This window comes from Eleutherodactylus coqui, chromosome 11 (assembly GCF_035609145.1).
Source record: "Eleutherodactylus coqui strain aEleCoq1 chromosome 11, aEleCoq1.hap1, whole genome shotgun sequence".
Classification (NCBI taxonomy): Eukaryota; Metazoa; Chordata; class Amphibia; order Anura; family Eleutherodactylidae; genus Eleutherodactylus; species Eleutherodactylus coqui.
Window position 1 is genome coordinate 36,332,250 of NC_089847.1, and position 22,150 is coordinate 36,354,399.

At 43.9% G+C, this 22,150-nt stretch overlaps 1 protein-coding gene across 1 annotated transcript; it reads right to left on the reverse strand.

Annotated features, from left to right (window-relative positions):
- Positions 1 to 266: 266 nt before the first annotated feature.
- LOC136581701 (solute carrier family 12 member 3-like) lies at positions 267 to 21,640 on the reverse strand. Its single transcript, XM_066582325.1, has 8 exons — positions 21,578 to 21,640; positions 21,418 to 21,501; positions 18,408 to 18,509; positions 16,244 to 16,355; positions 13,470 to 13,556; positions 11,239 to 11,374; positions 2,366 to 2,500; positions 267 to 341 (listed from the first exon to the last, which is right to left on the reverse strand). Exons 1-8 carry the CDS (start codon positions 21,618 to 21,620, stop codon positions 267 to 269), a joined length of 774 nt encoding a protein of 257 aa, XP_066438422.1. The 5' UTR covers positions 21,621 to 21,640.
- Positions 21,641 to 22,150: the final 510 nt, after the last annotated feature.

Genomic DNA, 22,150 nt, shown 5'->3' on the forward strand with positions numbered 1-22,150 from the left:
TAAAGCAGACAGAAGTATTACAAATAAAATGGTCCCTTCCATGTCTGGTCTATAGCGGCCCTAAAATACTGCCATCGCTCTAGAGACCCAGAGCCCATTGTAAATAAAGCCCTTGATTTCTATCGAGGCAGGAGTCACATCAAATCAGGGTAAAGGTCCCAGGCATCTCATCAGATCCATAGGCGAGCCTCCTGCCCATATACTCTCAGCCCATCTTATATACTATTTACAAAAATGGTCTACACGCTCATGTGCTCATAGACATTCTATTGTTCATCGTGCTGACTCATCTTAATATTTGTCAGTCTGTGTTGGCTCATCTTCAAATATTGGCCAGATACCTGAAGAAGTCACAAGCCAGTCAAGCAAACATTATGACCCTTTGTTTTAGATAGATTCTTTCTTAAAGGGGTTCTGTCATTAGAAAAAAAATATTCTAGACTTCCGTATTCCTCCCCCATCAGTCTTCTTACCGCATCTTCAGCCCACTGATCTTTTCCTGGCTCCTCCAGGCCCTCGGGTCACCTCACCTCCAGCCAGTGGATTCTTCTATGTCCTGTGATGTAGTGTCCATTCTCAGCATTCTGCTTCCTGCAGGTCAGTTCACCAGGTCACTAGTGACGTAGTGTACACTGCCTAGCAGGGAATGCCAAATCCTTGGCAGCCTGCTTGTTCGCCCAGGCTATTGCCACGACTGCACATGTGCATATGAGCACTAACGGCAGGGACCCCGCACCTGCGTGCTAAAGCAGGCTGCCGAGGATTCCGCATTTCCTGCTACGCAGTGAACCCTACATCACTAGTGACTGGGTACACTGACCTGCAGAAAGTGAACTGTAGCAAATGGACGAAAAAGAGCAAGAACAGTAGTGGCAGAAGAAGAGAATCCGTCCGGCTGGAGGTGACTTGACCCGGGGGACTGGAGGAACCAGGAGAAGATGCTGTAAGAAAGCTGCATTTCTGCATCCAAAAAGCAGTCAAAATCTGCACCTTGTATATTTTGAAACAGCCCTGTCCTTTTTATAATGATTGAGGTAAAATCAGATGTTGTGATAAGCCCCGCCCCAGATGTGTTGGCACTTTGTGATCAATAAATGGATTTTGGGATGCAATTTGGGCACTCAGTCTCTAAAAGGTTCACCATCACTGCCCTATACTAACCTCCCCCGACCCCCTGTAGCTTTATTCTCTAGGCCAAGTCTGTGCTGACAGGCTCCAGTCACCTTCTTACGGGATGCCACAGCATGCTGCAGGTAGATACAGACCTCAGCCTTCAAGCACCCAAGGTCTATGATTGGTTGCAGCGTGTGACTTCCTGGGCACACGCTGCCTGTAGAGAAAGTGTCACAGCGGGGATCGGAGCTGCGGGGAGCTGGGTGAGGCGAATATAGGAACTCTTATTTTTACGTATGAGGGCACTCATTTAAAAAATTACTCAGATAACTACTTTAAGGCCACCTGTCCATGGGCATAGCGATATCCCGCGGCAGATGTCTGCCGCGGGAGCCGCCGCCAGAGAGCAGCGAAGAGCTGACGGCTCTTCGCGCTGAGCCTATCTGACAGATAAGCTCAGCGCGGAAAATTGCGGCAAATCGCAGCATGCTGAGATTTAAATCTCGCGAGCGGAGAATGGCTATGATTCTCCGCTTGTGGACAGCGGGGCTGCGCTTTCCATACTAAGTCTATGGAAAGTGTTCCCCGCGGCTGGATTACGGCCGCGGGAAACGCAGTGAAAAAAATCACCCATGGACAGGAGGCCTAAGTGATTTATTGTCCCCGTCCCTCTCACAAAAGACAGTCTGCAGCATTCCTGATAGGCTGCGGATCAGACGGCTTGCACTGACTTCAATGGAAGCCATCCGTACGGAAACGCTCCAAAATCGCAGTTGATTTCCGCTCGTGTGCGTGGAACAATCACTTTTGCATTGCACGCTATGGATGGACATTGCTACGGAACCCGCGGGCAGAAAGCTGTTATGGATTTGCAGCAAAACCCCGTCTGTGAGCATGAGCCCTAAGGGTGGATTCACAACTGTGTCGAAAGCTGCATGCAGGATTTTTTCTTCCATCCCAAAACCAGGCAGCTGGGCGTAAAGCGGGCGGACCCCATTATAGTCAGTGGGGTCTGACTGGAGCTGTGCGGTTGCATCCAGGGACGGAACTGTCCGGGTGTGGGGATTCCCCTTTCCTGCTCCCCGAGCGGAGCAGGAATCCCCAGCGCAGGTGTGAAGGCTCCCTTATCTACGGTAAGGTCAGTTTTCATTTTTTAAATTGCACTGGAGAAATAGTAGACAAATTGTGATTGGCTGCTGTGGACAAATACAACACTTCTACCCAAGCTGCAGATGAAGGAGCTAGCCAGTACCTGAATGAGCATATTAGCGCCGCTGCGGAGGTCGTCAGCAATTAGTCCCGTGTAAAAGGCTCGGATTTTTCTCTTATTTAACCACTTAATGTGGCCGCTTGAGTTCAGTTCTTGGAGTTTTTGTTTATGTGGGCCCTGTGCAAGAAAAATAAGGTGTTACCACACACCCACAACCCGGTCCTAACCCTTTGAACTTCCCCCCAAAAAGAACTCATACACACACTTTACACTTTCTGAGTGTGGTTCAGATTTCTCTCCCCCACATTCCATTTAAAGAGGTTGCCCAGTTGCAAACTATTGATGAGCAAATCTGGAAGATAGGCCATCCATAGCAGATTAGTGGAAGTCCACGGCCAATCAGCTGTTTTCTGGACCAGTGTGCTTGTGCACTGAGCTGATTTCTGCAGGAAGCAGATAGCTCTGTTCCCACTGCAGTGGCCACGCTTGATATTACAAGCAAAGTTCCTATTCATGTCAATGTCAACTTGGCTTGTAATATCAAACCTGGCCACTGCAGTGAGAATGGAGCTGTCTGCTTCCTGTAGAAATCAGCTCAGTGTAGTAGCACACTGGTTTTAAAAACAGCTGATCAGAAGGGATTCTGGGCGTCACACTATTGATGGACCTTCCTAAAAATAAGCCCATCAATAGTTTGCAACTAAGGCGTTCTGGTCATGGAATCAAATCCATGATTAATTACACAGTTCCTTTTTCCTTTTTTTAGTTGATTTTGCCTTTTAACATATTATTGAAGCTTCATGTACAATAATTTGCCTTTTATGTCTGTACTTGGTTCACACAGCCTCTACTCCGTATTCTCCAATCTTCTATTTCCTAAGGAGCAGCTTGGTACAACACTACTTCTCCCCTGTAGATAGTACCTACTACTCTACATGAGGCATGACTACAGACCCCACATCCCAAAAACATACACACAACTTTTCCAATATAGGTAAACTGTTTTTACTTGCTCTCGCAGCGCAAGAGAGAACATAACACCAGTGGGTGTCCACCCTTATACCTAAATATTAAGGGGCTAAACTAAAATCTGAAAGTTAACCCCTATGAATGGGGTATATCCAAAACTGCAGGTCTAGCTATCCTTGGTTATGGTCATGTGCCTTCCAGTTATCTCAGGGTGAGGGCGGCTTTACACTAGCGCAGTTTGCTGCATGCCGCCCGCATGTTACAGTCACACACAACGACATTGTGTACTTGCTGCTGGACGCCGGTCGCCATGCACTGCTTTGGCATGTATGTGTGCATAAAATGCGCCAAGATAAAATATGCTGCGAGCTTTATTGCACACGTATTTTGTGCAATTATGCTAACATGGGAGTCCATGGGAGATTGGCACAGCGTATTCCGCATCGAATACTCTGTGTCATTAAGTTCCTGTGAAGGATCCCTTAGGTGAGTCATATGTGAGGATATTTTAAAATACCTTTCTCTGGGTGTAGAGAACATTTCAGTACATCCCCACCATGTTCAAACACTGCATGCCTTTCTGTGGCCTTTGGTACTCTAACCATGTCACTGTGACAGTGTCTCAGCACATCGGATCAGGAGGTATAGTTTCCTATAAGGGGAGTGAGGAGACTCAGAAGGCCATGCATGCTCCTCTGGGAAATATGCAAATAAGGATGATGGAACAATACATCTGCAGCGCCACCTATTGGAAGACAACATTCCTGAAAGCCAATATTAGACTCTTTATACAAGGCTTATAACAACACAATTCCCAGTCATTGTTATAAGGCTTGTATAAAGAGTCTAACATTGGCTTGCACTAATGCTGCTGTTTTTCAATAGATTAGAGATAAAATTTCTTCTGCTTTTGTTCAATTTGTTCTCATAGTAACAAAGAAACTAAATACGTCCCGAGGACGCGTTTTGATCTTTCCAGATCTTGATCACCTCATTTACATCACACTACTTCCTTCCTTAAGAAGAGATCTCATTAGATTTACACCTGTTAGTTAACCCTTAATCGTATATGAACGTTAGCATAAATTATGGGCTCCCCACTCCTATAGAAGCTACCACATATATGCATAACTTTTCAAACTATTACAATACTGATAATACTCTTCACCATATATGATTTTTAGTTAAACATTTAACCTACTTATCTCATTAATAATAATGGAATATCGATAGGAAAAAAAAAGGTGGCGCTGCAGAGATATTGTTCCGTCTTCCTTATTAGCACATCAGATGTAATGCTCACAGTCAGATGCACTGAGACACTGACACAGTACATCAAGTCTGGGGGAGATCAGAGCGGATGTGATGTGAAGAGGAGAAGCTGAGTGCACCAAAGGACGGCTTCTCCTCTTCACAGGGACAGGGAACAGAGATGTAGCAGAATTATAAAACTATGCACACACTACATTCTTACTGCAGTCCACATGGACGCAGGTTAAAGCATGCACGTACTTATTGCAGCTCCTCCTTATAAGTATATGCAGGGGCATCCTTTATACTTACAATGATTATGTTCCCACAGATCATCAGGCTTTGCTTTTTTGTAAATGTTCCTACAAAATCCACCAGAGCTGGAATAAAGTGCATTAGGCCCCCTGTCTACGGCCGTTGCGGAATATTGCCAGCGATATTCCGCCACGGGGGAGCCGCTGTCAGTTCCCTGCAGTGAGCCTATCTGACAGATAGGCTCACCGCGGAGAATCGCAGTGAATCTTGGCATGACGCGATTTAGATCCCGCGAGCGGAGAATCGCTATGATTGTCCGCTTGTGGACGCCACGGCTGCGCATTCCATAGCAATATTATGGAAAGAGTTCACTGCGTTAGCCGCCACCAGGTTATCATGGCGGGTAACACAATAAACAAGCGCCAGTGGACAGGCAGCCAAAGGAACAGCTGGCGTGTGACATCTTGTGATCAGTAATGCAGTACTACGTGATGGCCGCATCACAGATAATGTGCTGACCTCTCTGCGTAGCTGAAGGCAACGTTGGGCAGTCATAGGTAAACGTGGTAATCTGAGTGGCTTTGCCTATGGCCAGATTGCTAGTGCCCGGAGGTGTGGGTTCAGTATTTCTGAAACAGTTTCACTTGGTGGCCATTTCCAAACCACGGTATAAAGAATAGTCCAAGACTAGTTGAACCATGGACAGACATCCGACCGATGGTCACCTAGTGGCAGGCCACGTGTGGTTGGTCCTAGAGTTGAGCGTTGGGCGTACATCTGGTGGACCAACTGACCCAGCAGTACAACAGTAGGGAAGATAGACAAATTTTCACAATGACCATGGGGCATACCTTGCATCAACTAGGGTTTAATTGAGGTAGATTGACAGGGGGCACCTCTGATGACCCTAAACAACGTCTCACATGGGTCCATTAAATACATCAATGGACCTTGGCAGAAGGTTGCAAGTAGTGACGAATCCAGTTTTCCCATGGATGGCGGAGTCCACATCAGGAGTAAACAGCACAAAGCTGAGTCCCATTGGTACACCATTGGGCATCAACAGGCCAGTGATGGCAGTGTCGTGGAATTGTAGTGTTTTCCTGGCATAACCTAGGACCATTGGTTATCATACCACAAGCCTTGGATCTGACTCTTTTCAGAGTCCCGTGTGCACGCTCTCCTATACAAGTCTATGGTAGAGCGCACTGGACTCTGAAGAGTCAGATTTTCATCCAGTGAGCAGACTTTATGGACAGACAGCATGGGAACCAGGAAGTGGGTGTGTATGAAAAATACATCCCCTAGCTTCCTGTCACCTGTCCTACCAGCACCATAAGTTAGTTTATGGTGTTCTAGGCAGATGACAGGCTCCCGTTAAACACTACCAGATACCTTTGAGTTGTATGCAGGGTATTGCATAGTAGAAAACGCCAAATAATGCGTCATTAATATTTTTTATTAATCCATATATCTATTACATTTGATCAGAGTTGAACATACATACGAATCTGGATATTTATTGTAACAGCTTATAAATCTCATGTCTAGAATCTGAAATAATATATGTTAGATGGGGAAAATTACAAATTGGGAAGGGTCGCTCTAGGTAAGGCCGGTCTTACACAAGCGGATTTGAATTGCGGATTCCGCGATCGCCGTTCATGCGTATGATATGTGGTAACACATGGGCGTTTAAAGGCATTGACTGTCGAAGTTTTTTTCACACTTGCGGGTAGGAATTGCGGATTCCACGAGGATTAGAAAAATCCCAGCAAACTGTAGTTTACCGCGGATTCTGTGCTTATAGGCTCCATAGATCTCTATGGATGCAGTCGATCGGCAGTACACAAGCAATTACCATTGCATATGTATGAGGATTCGTACGCATGTTGATAGGAGACCAGATAACAAATCGTATAAAGAAAGCAGGAATTTGTGGGCAGACAATGCAGGACAGAATCTGGAGAGCAACACAGCATCCAGACTGTCTGCAACCTCCGCTTATTCTTCTGGGCTCTTCCTCCACAAGAATAAGGGTCTTGTTTTCTTAAAGTGTTTTATTCTACTTCCAAAAAAAGTAGTATAAGCCAGCCAAGCCAAAAGGGCAGTATCCCATTCTGAAGGCTCTCAGAGCAGCTCTTACCATGACAGCACAAGAGAATGTCGTATAAGTGGTCGCCTGAGTGATTAAAGGGCGTTTCCAGGAGGTTAGGAAGTTTTCTGATTTTATTCCGTGCGTGCATTCATTCTTCTGAGTAGACAATCTGCTGTCATACGCAGTATACCCACGCGGAAAACTGCACGCTTATGTTACCATACGCAATTCGCTTCTGTGATCATTTGCAGGTCTCCCGCTGCAGATATCAGCACGCGGAATCCGACCAGCTTGTGTGAGCCTGGCCTTAGATGTGGCTTGTACATAGTACAGTCCTGAAAGGCATATAAAAGGAATAATGACTAACGTGTACAGTAGGTAGTTGGGTGGTCAAATTGTGCAAGATCTGGGAATCTTTAAAGGCCAGGTGTCTCAAGTCTTTTTGCACACTATTTTTGGTATATCCACAGACAACAGGGATCATCACTGCTCAGTATTAGACCACACTTTAAAGCACACCTGATAATAATCATCCAGATTTTGGGAGGACGAGTCACTGATATGAGGTTTGATTTAAACTCACTGACATTGAACTTTTAAAAAAATGCTTTTGGACTGAGTGAATTGTCTGGAGAAAGGCCGCTTTCACACGAGTGTATTATATGTTCCTACACCTGTGTTACAGACAAGTGTCCTGGCCCAAGTGAGAATATGTTGACCTGAACTCACAGTATCATAGAACCCTTAAGTGGTTTTGGCGCATATGCAGTGAAGCTAAGTGAACTGGCTTCATCCGTGCACAGCGCATGTGCCGATTCCTGTGGAGGTGGTTTTGCACACCAGATTGGCTTGGTCACACCATCTCCAGGAAAAAATTGAATGAAAAGCGATCAAAAAGTCATATGTACCCCAAAATAGTACCAATAAAGACTACAGGTCACCTTGAAAAAACAACCCCTTACACAACTGCATAAATAGAAAAATTATAAAAAAGTTATGGGAGTCAAAAGATGGCGAGTGAAAGCTATTTTTTTTAAGTAGTATGACATAGAAAAAAGAAATAAATTTGGTATCAGCGTAATCATACTGGCCCCAGAATGACGATAACATAATTTTTGCTGCACTGTGAATGATGTTAAAAAAATGCAGCAATTGCATCTGTTCCATTTCGTTCCATCAATAGACAAAATCTTCAATTTTACACAGATTCAATTCTGCCCATTGACAGATCTAAATCTGTGTGTGGATTTACGCCTTGGTTTTAGTGGTGGAATTAATGTAAAAAAAATCTATGTGAACATTCCTTCAGTGTTTTATCTTACCCCAGTACTGAATTCACATCTACACTGCTCGGTACTGCTGTATAATGTCCTCTATGTTCTGCTGCTTCTGTGTGTGTCAGAAAAGGGGATAGGTGAGCAGGATCTAATCATTTCTGTGTGTGCGGTGTATGGGAAAACTCCATAGCAGCCAAGTCTGAACCCTCAGGAAAATCTGCCCATTAAATATAAAGCCTGCAGAGGTGAAAACTGGTCAAAATTGTCATATTCAAGTCATGTAATTGTCCAGAAAGAGTGTTACTGCTCATGTGCACACATGACAGCTTGTTCAGCAAAATGAGAAACATTTTAAGAATAGTATGCTATACATGTATAATATACTGAATGTACTAGTAAATACTAATAGACATTAGTATAAGAAGATTGATTTGATAAAAGAGGATTTATTATTGCATGTTTTATTAGTTTTTTATGGTTAGTGTTCTTTTAATATACATATCATTACTATGTTATATATTACTTATTTTGTAATATACATATTACTATATATCATTTAGTTTTCTTTATACTTTTTTATATTCTGTATACACTACCGTTCAAAAGTTTGGGGTCACATTGAAATGTCCTTATTTTTGAAGGAAAAGCACTGTACTTTTCAATGAAGATAACTTTAAACTAGTCCAAACTTTAAACAAATGCACTCTATACATTGCTAATGTGGTAAATGACTATTCTAGCTGCAAATGTCTGTTTTTTTGTGCAATATCTACAAAGGTGTATAGAGGCCCATTTCCAGCAACTATCACTCCAGTGTTCTAATGGTACAATGTGTTTGCTCATTGGCTCAGAAGGCTAATTGATGATTAGAAAACCCTTGTGCAATCATGTTCACACATCTGAAAACAGTCTAGCTCGTTACAGAAGCTACAAAACTGACCTTCCTGTGAGCAGAGTGAGTTTCTGGAGCATCACATTTGTGGGGTCAATTAAACGCTCAAAATGGCCAGAAAAAGAGAACTTTCATCTGAAACTCGACAGTCTATTCTTGTTCTTAGAAATGAAGGCTATTCCATGCGAGAAATTGCTAAGAAATTGAAGATTTCCTACAACGGTGTGTACTACTCCCTTCAGAGGACAGCACAAACAGGCTCTAACCAGAGTAGAAAAAGAAGTGGGAGGCCGCGTTGCACAACTAAGCAAAAAGATAAGCACATTAGAGTCTCTAGTTTGAGAAACAGACGCCTCACAGGTACCCAACTGGCATCTTCATTAAATAGTACCCGCAAAACACCAGTGTCAACATCTACAGTGAAGAGGCGGCTGCGGGATTTTGGGCTTCAGGGCAGAGTGGCAAAGAAAAAGCCATATCTGAGACTGGCCAATAAAAGAAAAAGATTAAGATGGGCAAAAGAACACAGACATTGGACAGAGGAAGACTGGAAAAAAGTGTTGTGGACGGATGAATCCAAGTTTGAGGTGTTTGGATCACAAAGAAGAACGTTTGTGAGACGCAGAACAAATGAAAAGATGCTGGAAGAATGCCTGACGCCATCTGTTAAGCATGGTGGAGGTAATGTGATGGTCTGGGGTTGCTTTGGTGCTGGTAAGGTGGGAGATTTGTACAGGGTAAAAGGGATTCTGAATAAGGAAGGCTATCACTCCATTTTGCAACGCCATGCCATACCCAGTGGACAGCGCTTGATTGGAACCAATTTCATCCTACAACAGGACAATGACCCTAAACACACCTCCAAATTGTGCAAGAACTATTTACAGCAGAAGCAGGCAGCTGGTATTCTATCGGTAATGGAGTGGCCAGCGCAATCATCAGATCTGAACCCCATTGAGCTGTTGTGGGAGCAGCTTGACCGTATGGTACGCCAGAAGTGCCCATCCAACCAATCCAACTTGTGGGAGATGCTTCTAGAAGCGTGGGGTGCAATTTCTCAAGCTTACCTCAACAAATTAACAGCTAGAATGTCAAAGGTGTGCAATGCTGTAATTGCTGCAAAAGGAGGATTCTTTGACGAAAGCAAAGTTTGATGTAAAAACAATGTCATTTCAAATACAAATCATTATTTCTAACCTTGTCAATGTCTTGACTCTATTTTCTATTCATTTCACAACGCATGGTGGTGAATAAGTGTGACTTTTCATGGAAAACACAAAATTGTTTGGGTGACCCCAAACTTTTGAACGGTAGTGTATATTTTATATCTTTTTATTTTCTCATCATGGATGCACAATGTAACCTTCTAAAGACAATATTAACTTGTGGGAATGCCAATAATGCAGTGTGCCGGCACAGGGACAAATACTATACAAGCCGTTAGATGATGTAGCCAGTGAGAAGTTTGCTGTTAGCTCGCATCTTCCAGCAGCCTTGATCTGCTTTGATAGTGTTTGGTAATGGAGCACTTCTTACTGGCAGTACATTGTTAGGACATTCTTCTGGTTTCCTCTGACTAGTAGAACTGGTGGTCTCAGGTCCTGTGACAGGGTGTCCAGCCAGGCCATGTGTAGAGCGCTGGGACATTTACCTTTTCTGGCAACGGGCATTGTTCTAATAAGAGCAGAAAAACGTTTGTCAGATGGCAGTTTTATACTATGTGGTAAAACCCCTGCCCCCCAATCTCCCCCCCCCCCCTCCAAACAAAACGGAGCCTAAACACAAAGAAACTATCATTGCTCAAAAAAAGATACTGAAACTCCCGAATGACAGGCGTTTGTTTGCTTTTACGATGATTGTTCATTAGTTGTTTGCTGAGATCTCATTCACAGAGGGGATCGCCGTACAAATTAGTTTGCAAGTCATTTAAATGCAACTGGGACTTTGTACCAGGCGACTTTTGCAGATTTTGCACAAATTCTTTTCTGCAGCTTGTGGACAAAGACTTATTCATATTGCTACTACTGTATTCTGCACACAGGTCCGCTGCGGCCCCCAGCAGTGTTTATACTTTGTGTGACACGACCTTTAATCCTTTCCCTAAAATGTCCACAAGAACATCCTGCAGGAGGCATTTTGTATGGCGCTGCCCGCACACACTGTGGATTCATACCTTGGCCCTGTTTCTCTTGAGTTCCTCATCCGATATCTTCCACGGACAGTCGCGTCTCATCTCATTTACCAGGAGCTCATCCTTGAAGCCATCGTTCAACATATACGGAGCAATGAGATCTTCAAACCGCTTCACACTGTCAGCAAATAGTCATAGTTCACTTGTGTGTTACGTACAGGACTGCGAAAAAGTTTTAGACAGGCGTGGAGAAAATACTGCAAACTAAAGCCCATTTACATGCAAAGATGATTGCTCAAAATTCGTTCAAAAGGTAGGGAGAATGACAGTTTGAGCGATCATTTTGCATAAGCTGCTAATGGGCCTAATGCCTATTAGTAGCTTATTAGCTTCATTTGCATGTAAATGAGGCTCCCTTCACTGTATGCAGATAACAGCAGGTGGTCTGTTATCGCTATACAGCCCTTTGTTCTGGTGCTGGATTGCAGCTGAATACAATGTTATCAGCGCTTCCGTGGAGAATCACTCCACAGCGTGTGGTCCCTGCTATCAGCTTTCCATCCAAAGATGGATTTTAAACTCAACTAAAAGTCATCGTTCAGCCAAAAAGCAAACGAAGGTAGCATTTACACGCAACGATTATCGCTAAAAAGACATTGTTTGAGGGAATTTTGAGCAATAATCGTTAAGTGTAAATGGGGCTTAGAAGTTTTAGAAGGTGTTGCTGGAGTCTTAAGTGAGCACAGGGACGAGCACCAAGGCATATGTGTTTTTTTTCCGTGCGGATGTATGCAGATGTAGTGCGGATCGTCCGTGCAGAAAAAAAATTAAAAATCACAAGGCCAAAGTGATTGTCTTCCCTCTTTTTCCCACCTCCCAGCTTGGTCTCCAAGTAACCAGAGAGGTATTTGCCTACAAATCTGCAATGCATCAACAATTGAATTGCAGATGCATTGTGGATCGCTCACTTCCATAGAGATTATTGGAGCCCATCCATGGTAAAATGGAGCATGCTGCGATTTCTATTCCACACATGGCATCCACAAATCCAATCTGCATGTGTTAATTGAGCTGCAAACGCCCCATACTTCCCTATGGAGGCTGGAACTGCAGATCTGCACCCTCGCGGATTCTGCAAATCAAATACGCCCGTGGACATTGAGCCTAAATCTTTCAATCTTTCATTCGTTTGAAAGAATATATTTGCGTGTAAAAGGACCTTAACTGAACAAAAGGCAATAAACATCTGCGGTTGCCAATAATACTACCATATGAGGCCAAAATAATACTGTCACACTATTACCACTACCATTCCATAGTGCCTGACTGAGGCCGGCTGGACAGGAACGGGTCGGATTCCGCATGCGGGAGCTCGCAGCGGAATCCGACCTTGTGCTCGGCCGTTGTGTACCTGTAATTATCTGTATTGCGGATGATCAAGACAGCTCGCCATCGAACATGTGCAATACAGATTTTTTTCGAATCACTGCTTTTCCCATGCAGTCGCTAGGCAATGACGCGGGTACCCGCAGCAATTCTGGAATTGACATTCTGGAAAGGCTGCGGGTCGGACGGCTTCCACTGACTTCAATGGAAACCGTCCTCGCAGAATCTAGGCAAAAATAGAACATACTGCTAATTTTTTTCCGTGACTGCAAATGGCAATCACTGTCCGCTTGTGTAAGCAGACATGCAAATTTTCTATTTTTGTTAATTGACGTGGAATGCCATGGATCGTCCGCGTGGCTGACGATCGCGGATTCCGCAATTTAAATCCGGCCGTGTGCTGCCGGCCTTAGGTAGTGTTCACACGTTGCAGAAATGCTGCGGATTTGCTGCGGAATTTCTGCAGTTGACCCGCAGGTTAGAGTTAGGGTATGATCACACAGCAGAATTCACCATGGAACATTTCCACATGAATTACGCCTTTGAAATCCATATCAAATCTGCATCTTTTTGGCACATTTTTGCGCGCATCTGACATCTCACTTCTTGATGTGGAAATGCGATTTTCCACTTTGAATTCCACCTATGGATATTGGGCAGATTCTGCATGCAGAGCCACGCGAAAACCCGTGTCAAAAAGATGTCAATTTTGATATGGATTTCAGAGGTGGAGTATCACCATCTAATTTACGCTAGCTTCAAGACGCTTCCTGTCTGGATGAGCCAATGTCACTGCAGAATGATTCCAACACCTAGTGGAATCTGTGGTGACGGACTTATTTGTACATTTTGGGCACAAATATTGTGCAGGTTGGCAGTGTCCTTACTGTTCAGGTCTTGGTTTCTGGTTGATGTCTGGTAGAACATGCACCTCATGGAAACCAATTCTGAATTTACTTAACAAAGAGATCATCCTGTAAGACATTAAAGAGAAACAGGCTGAAACAACAGAAATAACAAAGTAGCACTTGGCTAAAAACTGTCAGTAAAGCGTAGTTAATGGTATTAATGCATATACACTGTACTGTGAATGCCAGTTAAGCATGAAATGTGTTACAGGCAATAAGCAAGCAATGTCTAGGATGCCTAGATAATCAATAGAATAAATGAGGTTTTTCGGTAAAGTATGAAATGTGTGTTTTATTTACAGAAGCTATCTATGCTTTCGCTGGGCATTATATAGCATGACAAGTACTAAAGAGTCATGAAAAGGCCTTTACTGAAAAACGATGTATACAAAATGTAGCAAGAAATACAAAACTAAAGTACCGGACTTCTTACTGAAAAACAGCAACAAACTACTCCCCTCCCCCCCCCCCCCCCCCCTCCTCAGTTTTGACCCAGTGGCAGCACGCAGCGCCTGCGTCTACAAGTCCCTTGGTGCCCCATGGCGTCGGTCAGTGAGTCCTTCTCCGTCTCTCTTTTTTTTTACTAAGTCAGATTTTCTAAGTGGTGGCATCAGGGGCAGCTGAGGAGCTGGATGGGTTATGACTCTAGTCATAACATGCCCTGGGAGCAGATACAACACCTCTGGAGACATAAGTCCCAGGGTTGGATTGCTGGACACTAGAACAAGATGATGAAGGTTGGATTGTGGGAAATCGGAAGACTATGATGAAGGTTGGATTGTGGGAGACACTGGAAGTAGATGATGGGGGTTGAATTGCGAAACATTAGAAAATGATGATGGGGGTTGGATTGTGGGAGATTGGAGGAAGATGATGGTGGTTGCACTGTGGGAGATACTGGATGAGGATGATGGGGTTGGATTGTGGGGGACACTGGAAGAAGATTGGGGTTGGATTGTGGAGGACACTAGAAGAAGATGATGGGGGTTGGATTGTGGGAGATTGGCAGAAGATGATGTTGGTCGCACTGTGGAGGACACTGGAAGATGATGGGGGTTGGATTGTGGAGGACACTAGAAGAAGATGATGGGGGTTGGATTGTGGGAGATTGGAAGAAGATGATGGTGGTTGCACTGTGGCGGACACTGGAAGATGATGGGGGTTGGATTGTGGAGGACACTGGAAGAAGATGATGAGGGTTGGATTGTGGGAGATTGGCAGAAGATGATGGTGGTCGTACTGTGGGGGACAATGGAAGATGATGGGGGTTGGATTGTGGAGGCCACTGGAAGAAGATGATGAGGGTTGATAGTGTGAATAAGTGTAATCATATGTTTTGGTGTAGGGGAAAAAATAGGGTGCCTGGGAGTAGGTGGGCCCCCAGTCCACTGCTGGTGGGAGTATTTCATACGCCGCCTTTTGGCATTGTATAGAATGTCTAGAAAATGTGAAGAATTCATAATTTCATAACTTGTTGTCCCATTTTAGGCATTCTCTACAATGCCTCATTTCACATATTGCCTGTAACACATATGATGATTCCAAACTTACTAGTAAGTTCACATACTGACTCATTTGAATAAATGGTCTGACTTATGTATATGTGAGGCTCACATTTTATCATTAGAAGCACACACACAGAGGATTATAGGAAGTAGTCCTCAATATTCATGAGCTGCAGGCTAGCCCCGCCCACCCCTACTCCAGCCACTGATTGATAGCTGTCTCTATACACAGTAATGTAATTCGGCAACGCAGATTGTGCCCCTTCTCCACTGGGCCTATTTATGAGCCATAGTCCACATGCTCCCACATTTGTACATTGCGGCGATGCATCTGAAGCTGAAACACAAGCCGCATTCTCTTCCTTCCCAGCAGCTTTCATGGTTGTTGCAGGGCACATGCCCCGCCTGTGAGTTTGATTGCATTGCGTTCCAGGTTGGAAGACATGCTGATTGGACTTGGCCAGGAGGTCTTGACTACATCACTTCCGATGCTGATTCGGACATGAGAAGGAAGGAAGAGTGGGTTTCTATTAGTGATTTATCTATAGCTGCGTCATACTGTTTATTATGTTTATTCAATTATATGTCATTATTGCTTCTGAAAAAGGGGGATGTTTTAATGTACCCCCTAAATGCGCTAGCATAATAAATTGTTTTTATTGATCCTTGGAGCTTCTGGTGGTCTTGGTGAGAGCCTGCTAGGATTTTTATAGGGTGATTAGCGCAAGTAGCGTCTTCACCCTTTTGGTGTAAGTAAGTCTGACTTGTCACTATGTCTTTATTATACACCTGATGCCATTTCCACAGTCTGAGCGCCTCGTTTTTCCTATTTGTCTTTCCTGTGCACAGTAATATGCAGATAGCTGTCAACCTGTGGTTGGAGGGTGAGGTTGGTGGGACTAGCCTGCAGCTCATGAATATAGAGGACTACTTCCTGTATTCCCCTATGTGTGGCTGCTACTGATAAAATACAAGTTTCTGACAAACTAATTAACCCATACAAAAGACGACGGATCACTGCAGTCAGCGAGCCGGCGACTACATAATGCTGCCCTCAGAGAGTGCAGTATAAAGGTGCTACTTAGACTAAAGCAGAGATGTCAGGACAGATGACAGCGTCTCCAACTCCAATATCAATTTATCAACAGGCATATAGAGTTTCTTGAAAAGCAGATTTTCTCAGAATGTGATCCATTCCAGTTTATTATATGAAAGCTATGTATCTCAAACAGTATATGACATTCTCACGCTTTGCGCTCTTCGTCCATCCTGTTGATCTGTCCTCCCACAAAAACTCGGATTTTAACTTTCTCCCATCTCTTTTTACGAGTCAGCAGGTAAGGGATCAGTAGAGTCAGTCCTGCCAGGAAGAGAAGGCTATTAAACCACGTATTACACTTATCCATTCTCTATACCTTGTAGGAGGGGCGGCAGCCTAACCTCTAGGTCAGTCCTCTCAGCCTTGTGCGACCCCCTGGGTTCACACCAGCCATAGAAAAGGGGTTGGTGAGGAGAGCCATAACGGAGAGTAACGGGACTTAGACTAATTTTGAATATTTAATTTTTCCTTTAACCCCATAGTGGTGCGGCCTACTGTGGACCCCAGGATGTGACAATATTTTAGGATTTTCATCGCCACATTTCCCATCAACATAACCATACAGCTCACTATGTAGCGAGCTGTAGTTTTTATTGGTACCAGTTTGGGGTATATATAATGCATTGTACAACTTTTGATATTTGATATTTTGGAGGGCAGGGTGAAAAAACATCAATTCTGCCAATTTGTAAAATAACATTCACTATACGGTATAACTGACAGGATAACATTTTCTGTGGGTCAGTACAATAAGGGCTCATTTACATGATTGTGTTTTCATCACGTATTACGCGCACGATGCATGGTCGCGTGATACACGGTGAATGGAGTCAATGAAAGTAAGTGGATTTTCATTGATCGATTCACATTAGCGTATAAACACTGCTTGGAGATACCCATGTGAAAAAGATAGCAGCGTGCACTATTTCACTGCGCATTATGAAGTGAGAGCCTGATACTTTTGAATGGGCAGCGTATGCAATGCTGTCCATACGCAATACATCGCTTATGGGTGACAATACATACGCAACCCCGCTATGAAACACAGCAGGGATTTTTTGGTAAAAAAAGAAAGAAACAAGATATGCTGCACATGACCATGAATGTGAGATACTCACTGCCAGGCGCGGCGGTAGCCGGCTCTCTGCTGGCTTATGGGCCCTAGCACAAACTGCTAAAGCACTGCTTTATCCTCAGATTAAGGGTGCATTCAGACAACCGTATATCGGCCGGGTATTCACGCCGGCCGATATACGGCGTCTCTCTCTGCAGGGGGAGGAGGATGGAAGAGCCAGGAGCAGTGCTCTGAGCTCCCGCCCCCTCTCTGCCTCCTCTCCACCCCCCCCCCCGCACTATTTTCAATGAGGAGAGGCGGGGCGGGGGCGGAGCAAATTCATGAAACTTAGCCCCGCCCCGTCCCACCTGCTCTCATTGCAAGTAGCGCAGAGGGGCGGAGAGGGGGTCCGATATACGGTCGTCTGAATGCACCCAAAGGAAGAGACTCACGCAGCATTTTACGCATATGATTGTGTGTTTGAGCCCTTACAACGATACCAAAATTATATATAGAGATTTTTTTTTCACTTTTGTTTTACAATAGAACCCTTATTTTTTAAAAATTTTATTTTTACATTGCTGCATTCAAAGACGCATAATTTTTCTATGGATGAAGAGGTGTGAGGGCTTGTTTGTTTTTTGTGTGACAAGCTGTTTTTATTGGTACCATTTTGGGGTACATATTATTTTTTGATCAATTTTCAGTTTTTTGTCTCGATTTTTCCAACTTTTTTTTTTTAAGTGTTTGCTGTGTGGGATAAAAAGTGTTTTCAATTTATTGTATGAGTAAATCTTTTTATGTTGTTTCACTTTTTTATGACCCTTTACTCAACTTGAACTTGTGATCTTATGATCACTCAGATGATACACTGCAGCACTTCTGCACTGCTGTGTATTATCGCTATTCTTCTACATTAAAAGAAATGGCAAACCTGGAGAACTGTGTTAGTCGCATGCAACCCATTGACCCTCCGCTATTTTATGGCAGAGAGCCAATGACATCACAAAGGGAGCTGCCTTGCTATATTAAGGCCATACATGCTGCAATCAACATTGATCATGGCATGTAAGGGGTTAATGGTGGGGATCAGTGTTCTCATTGATTCAGCGAGAGGCAAGCTCCTGCTGTGGATGGTATGTCATTCATTTTGTGAGAATCCCTTCCAACCCAGGACATATGTATACTTTCTTGTACTGGAAGGGGTTAATAAGGTAATAATCACAGGCCTTTTTACTGGCCCTATATACTCTATATACCTCCATCATCAAAGAGCCAGTAAATATCTATTGTTTTCTTTCCTTGGTTAATCTGGAAAACAGTGCTGGCCTGCTGCTCGACGGTAACAGCTTCTGGATCCACTGCAAGTCACAAAGCGTACAAGTTATTATAATAGTGCTTACTTATTGCCACAAGATAATGATGTCATCTGCCAAGATTAGTGTCACTTATGATGGCTGGCAGCCTAGAAAGTGCTGCAGAGATGTGTACCGAGGGAGTATGGGGATGTTCCCAAGTAGTAACTATCGTCCGGACCACCCTATAAACATTGCAGGCTTGGCTGAGTGCAGAGGTGGGCGCCGACAACAGCGCCCCCTGTGAAAGTACAGCATACGATAACAATGGTATGTCTGCCCCTTAGCTCACCTGACACTAGTTGTCATGTCACAGGAAAGTTGTGATGCCACAAATTACCCAACCGAAACCCTCTTATGACCCCACAATACCTTGCAATGCATTCAGAACGTCTTCCGACCCTTTCATTTTTTTACATTTTGTTATGTTGTGGCCTTGTGCAAATGTAAAGAGAAATCCAGTTTTCCCCCTCATTCTGCAGTCGGTACCCCATAATGACAAAGTGACAACAGAATGTTAAAAAATTTTATGCGCTTTTTAAAAACGAAATACTAATATTTTGCATTGACTTAAGTATTTAGATCATGCGCTCGGTATTTAGTTAAAGCACCTTTGGCAGCGATTACAGCCTCCAATCTTCTTGGGTATGATGCTACCATGCCAATCTTCCCTACAGATCCTCTCAAGCTCTGTCAGGTTGTCATCTGTTGAGCCATTTTCAGGTTTCTCTAGAGATGGTGGATTGGGTACAAGTCAGAACCCTGGTTGGGCCACTCAAGGACATTCACAGAGTTGTCCCCGCTCCTGTGTTTTTTTTTGTTGGAAGGTGATCCTTCTGCTCCATCTGCACTCTGCATCAGGTTTTCATAAAGAATATCTCTGCACTTTGCTCCATTCAGCTTTCCATCCACCCTGACCGGTCTCCCTTTCCTCCAGCATGATGCTCCACCACCAGGCCTAACTGTAGGGATGGTATTGGGCAGGTTATGAGCGGCGCCTGGTTTCCACCAGACATAATGCTTAGAATTGAGACCAAAAAGTTTAATCTTGGTTTCATCAGACCAGAGAATCTTGTTTCTCACAGTCTGAGAGTCCTTTAGGTGCTTTCTGGTAAACTGCAGACAGGCTTTCATGTCTCTTTTACTGAGGAGAGGCTTCTTTCTGGTCACTCTGCCATTATACCCAGATTGGCGGAGGCTGCGGTGATGGTTGGCTTTCTGGAAGTTTCTCCAATCTGCACACAGGATCTTTGACGGTCAGCCAGAGTGACCATTGGGTTCTTGGATCTCCTCTCTTACTAAGGCTCTTCTTCCCTAATTACTTAGTTTGGTGGGTCGGCAGCTGTAGGAAGAGTCCTGGTTGTTCCAAACTTCTTCCAATTATGGAGACCGCTGAGCTCTTGGGAACTTTCAGTGCAGCAGAAATTTGTTGTAGCTTCTCCAAATCTTTACCTCCACACAATCCTGCTTCTGAGCTCTACAGGCAGTTCTTTCCTCCTCATGGCTTGATTTTGGCTCTGATATGCATTGTGAGCGGTGAGACCTTATATAGAAACGGGTGTGTCTTTTAAAATGATGTCCAAACAACTAAATTTACCACAGGTGACTCAAATCATGGTGTAGAAACCTCTTAAAGATGATCAAGAGAAATGGGAAGCCCCCAGAACTAAATTTAATGGGTCTGAATACTTATGTCAATGCAATATGTAATTTTTTCAGGAAAAAAAATTTAAAGATTTCTAACGTTGTGTTTTCACTTTGTCATAAATATGCATAAGTAAAAACTATGCATTTTAAAGAACCTCTTTTTTTTTACTTCTTGTATACATTACCCCTAATAAAACAAAAGAAAAATCAGTAAAAAAAAAGATGTTAAAAAAACCTCGTATGTCCCAAAAAACAAAGTACGGAGAATTTTGGCAGCCCAAGAAAAAAAAAGTGGGGCCATGAAACCACCACATGCATAAAAAATTGCTTAAAAAGTGTCTGGTCCTTTAGGAACGAAACACTCTGGTCTTAAAGCGGTTCAGTTGTAAACTCTTGATTGACTTTCCTCAGGATAGGTTATCAATAGTAGATAAGCAGGGATGCGTCATCTAGGACCCCCACCAATCAGTTGCTCTTTGGGCTACTGCACTCATGCATGGAGCTTATTTGTTCAGGAACTAGACAGCTCAGTTCCCACTGTAGTGGCCGTGATTGGTATTGCAGGCCAAGTTCCTATTCACTTCAATGAAAACTTTGCCTGTAATACCAAGGCTGGCCACTGTATTAGGAACAGAGCTGTCTACTTCCTGTACAAATCCGCCCTGTGTACAAACACACTCGTCCAAAGAACTGCTGATTGGTGAGGGTCCTGGGTGATGACCTATTCTGAAGATAGGCAATCAACAGTTTACAACTGAACAACCCTTTTAATCAAAGTGCTAACGACCACTTGTTTGTGAGTCCATGCATGCTGCGTGAGTTACATGCAGAGCCTGACAGCAGCCCTGTGCTGACAGCACCTGTGATCGCATGATGTGATCACAGGTCCTTTATCCTTCTGCACTGAATGAGGGATGATGGGTGGCCTACATCCCCCACAAACCCCTGCTGCCTCAGTTGCTATGGATACAGCAGTAGTCAGTCTAGAAGTTTGTAGCTGGTTGTGAGAGAGCTGCACACCTGTGTGGAGACTCCAATAAATGACACCTCGTGTGCTGACAGGACCTGTGATGGATGTCACTATCATGTGATCAGTCATAACTAGTTTAATATGTAACTGTGAAGGAGTGGTTTAATGACACTCTATTGTCTTTGCCTATGGTCCATATAGTATTTACTGTAACCTTCATATAACATTCACAGTCTGTTACAACTGATGGGCATCCCATTGCTACAACAGTACTTCTAAAGCACACTGGGCACTTACATGTTCCTTGAGGCAAGCAGTCTGCACTGTTTTCAGCGCTGGTTTTCAGATGTGGTTCCTCCATTTGTTGGTACACGGGATTTACTACATGGAGCAATATGAGCTTGTTACTACATCGGGTTAATGTTATAGAGAGGCAGACATATGAGATTGCACTTACTATGAGCTTGCATGACACGGGACATGTTCAGACCATCCTTCATCCTCAGCAGGCACAATCCACAGTGGATTGCTTATTCAGAGATTGTTTTAAAGGGAACGAGTCATCACCTTTGAGCCCCCCAAAGGGAAGGGAATGGAGACTCCAGGAAGCTGTGTTTAATACTTACCGGTGCTCCATTAATGCGCTGTGTCCCCATGAAGTTGGCATGCGTATGCAGGAGGGCTCTTTTCAGCCGTCTCTGTGCAGGTGCTCTCCCATTCATCTCTATAGAAAAGCATGACTTTTCAGACAGCCGTGTGCCAACTTCACGGGGACACTGTGCAGGAACGGAGCACCCACTAAGTATCAGACACAGCTCCCCGCTCTCCCCATTACCTCATCTTAGAGCCCCATAACGTAGTTGGTGACCAGTTCCCTTTCAGAACCAAGATCACTAAGGAGTAGTTGAGACAACTGGAAAAGGCTATTATGGTGTTCTCCATCGACTGCAGATGCTGGAGACATTGATAACTGTCCCCATAATACATATAACTACTTAGTATGAATGCCATTATTAATGATCATCATTAC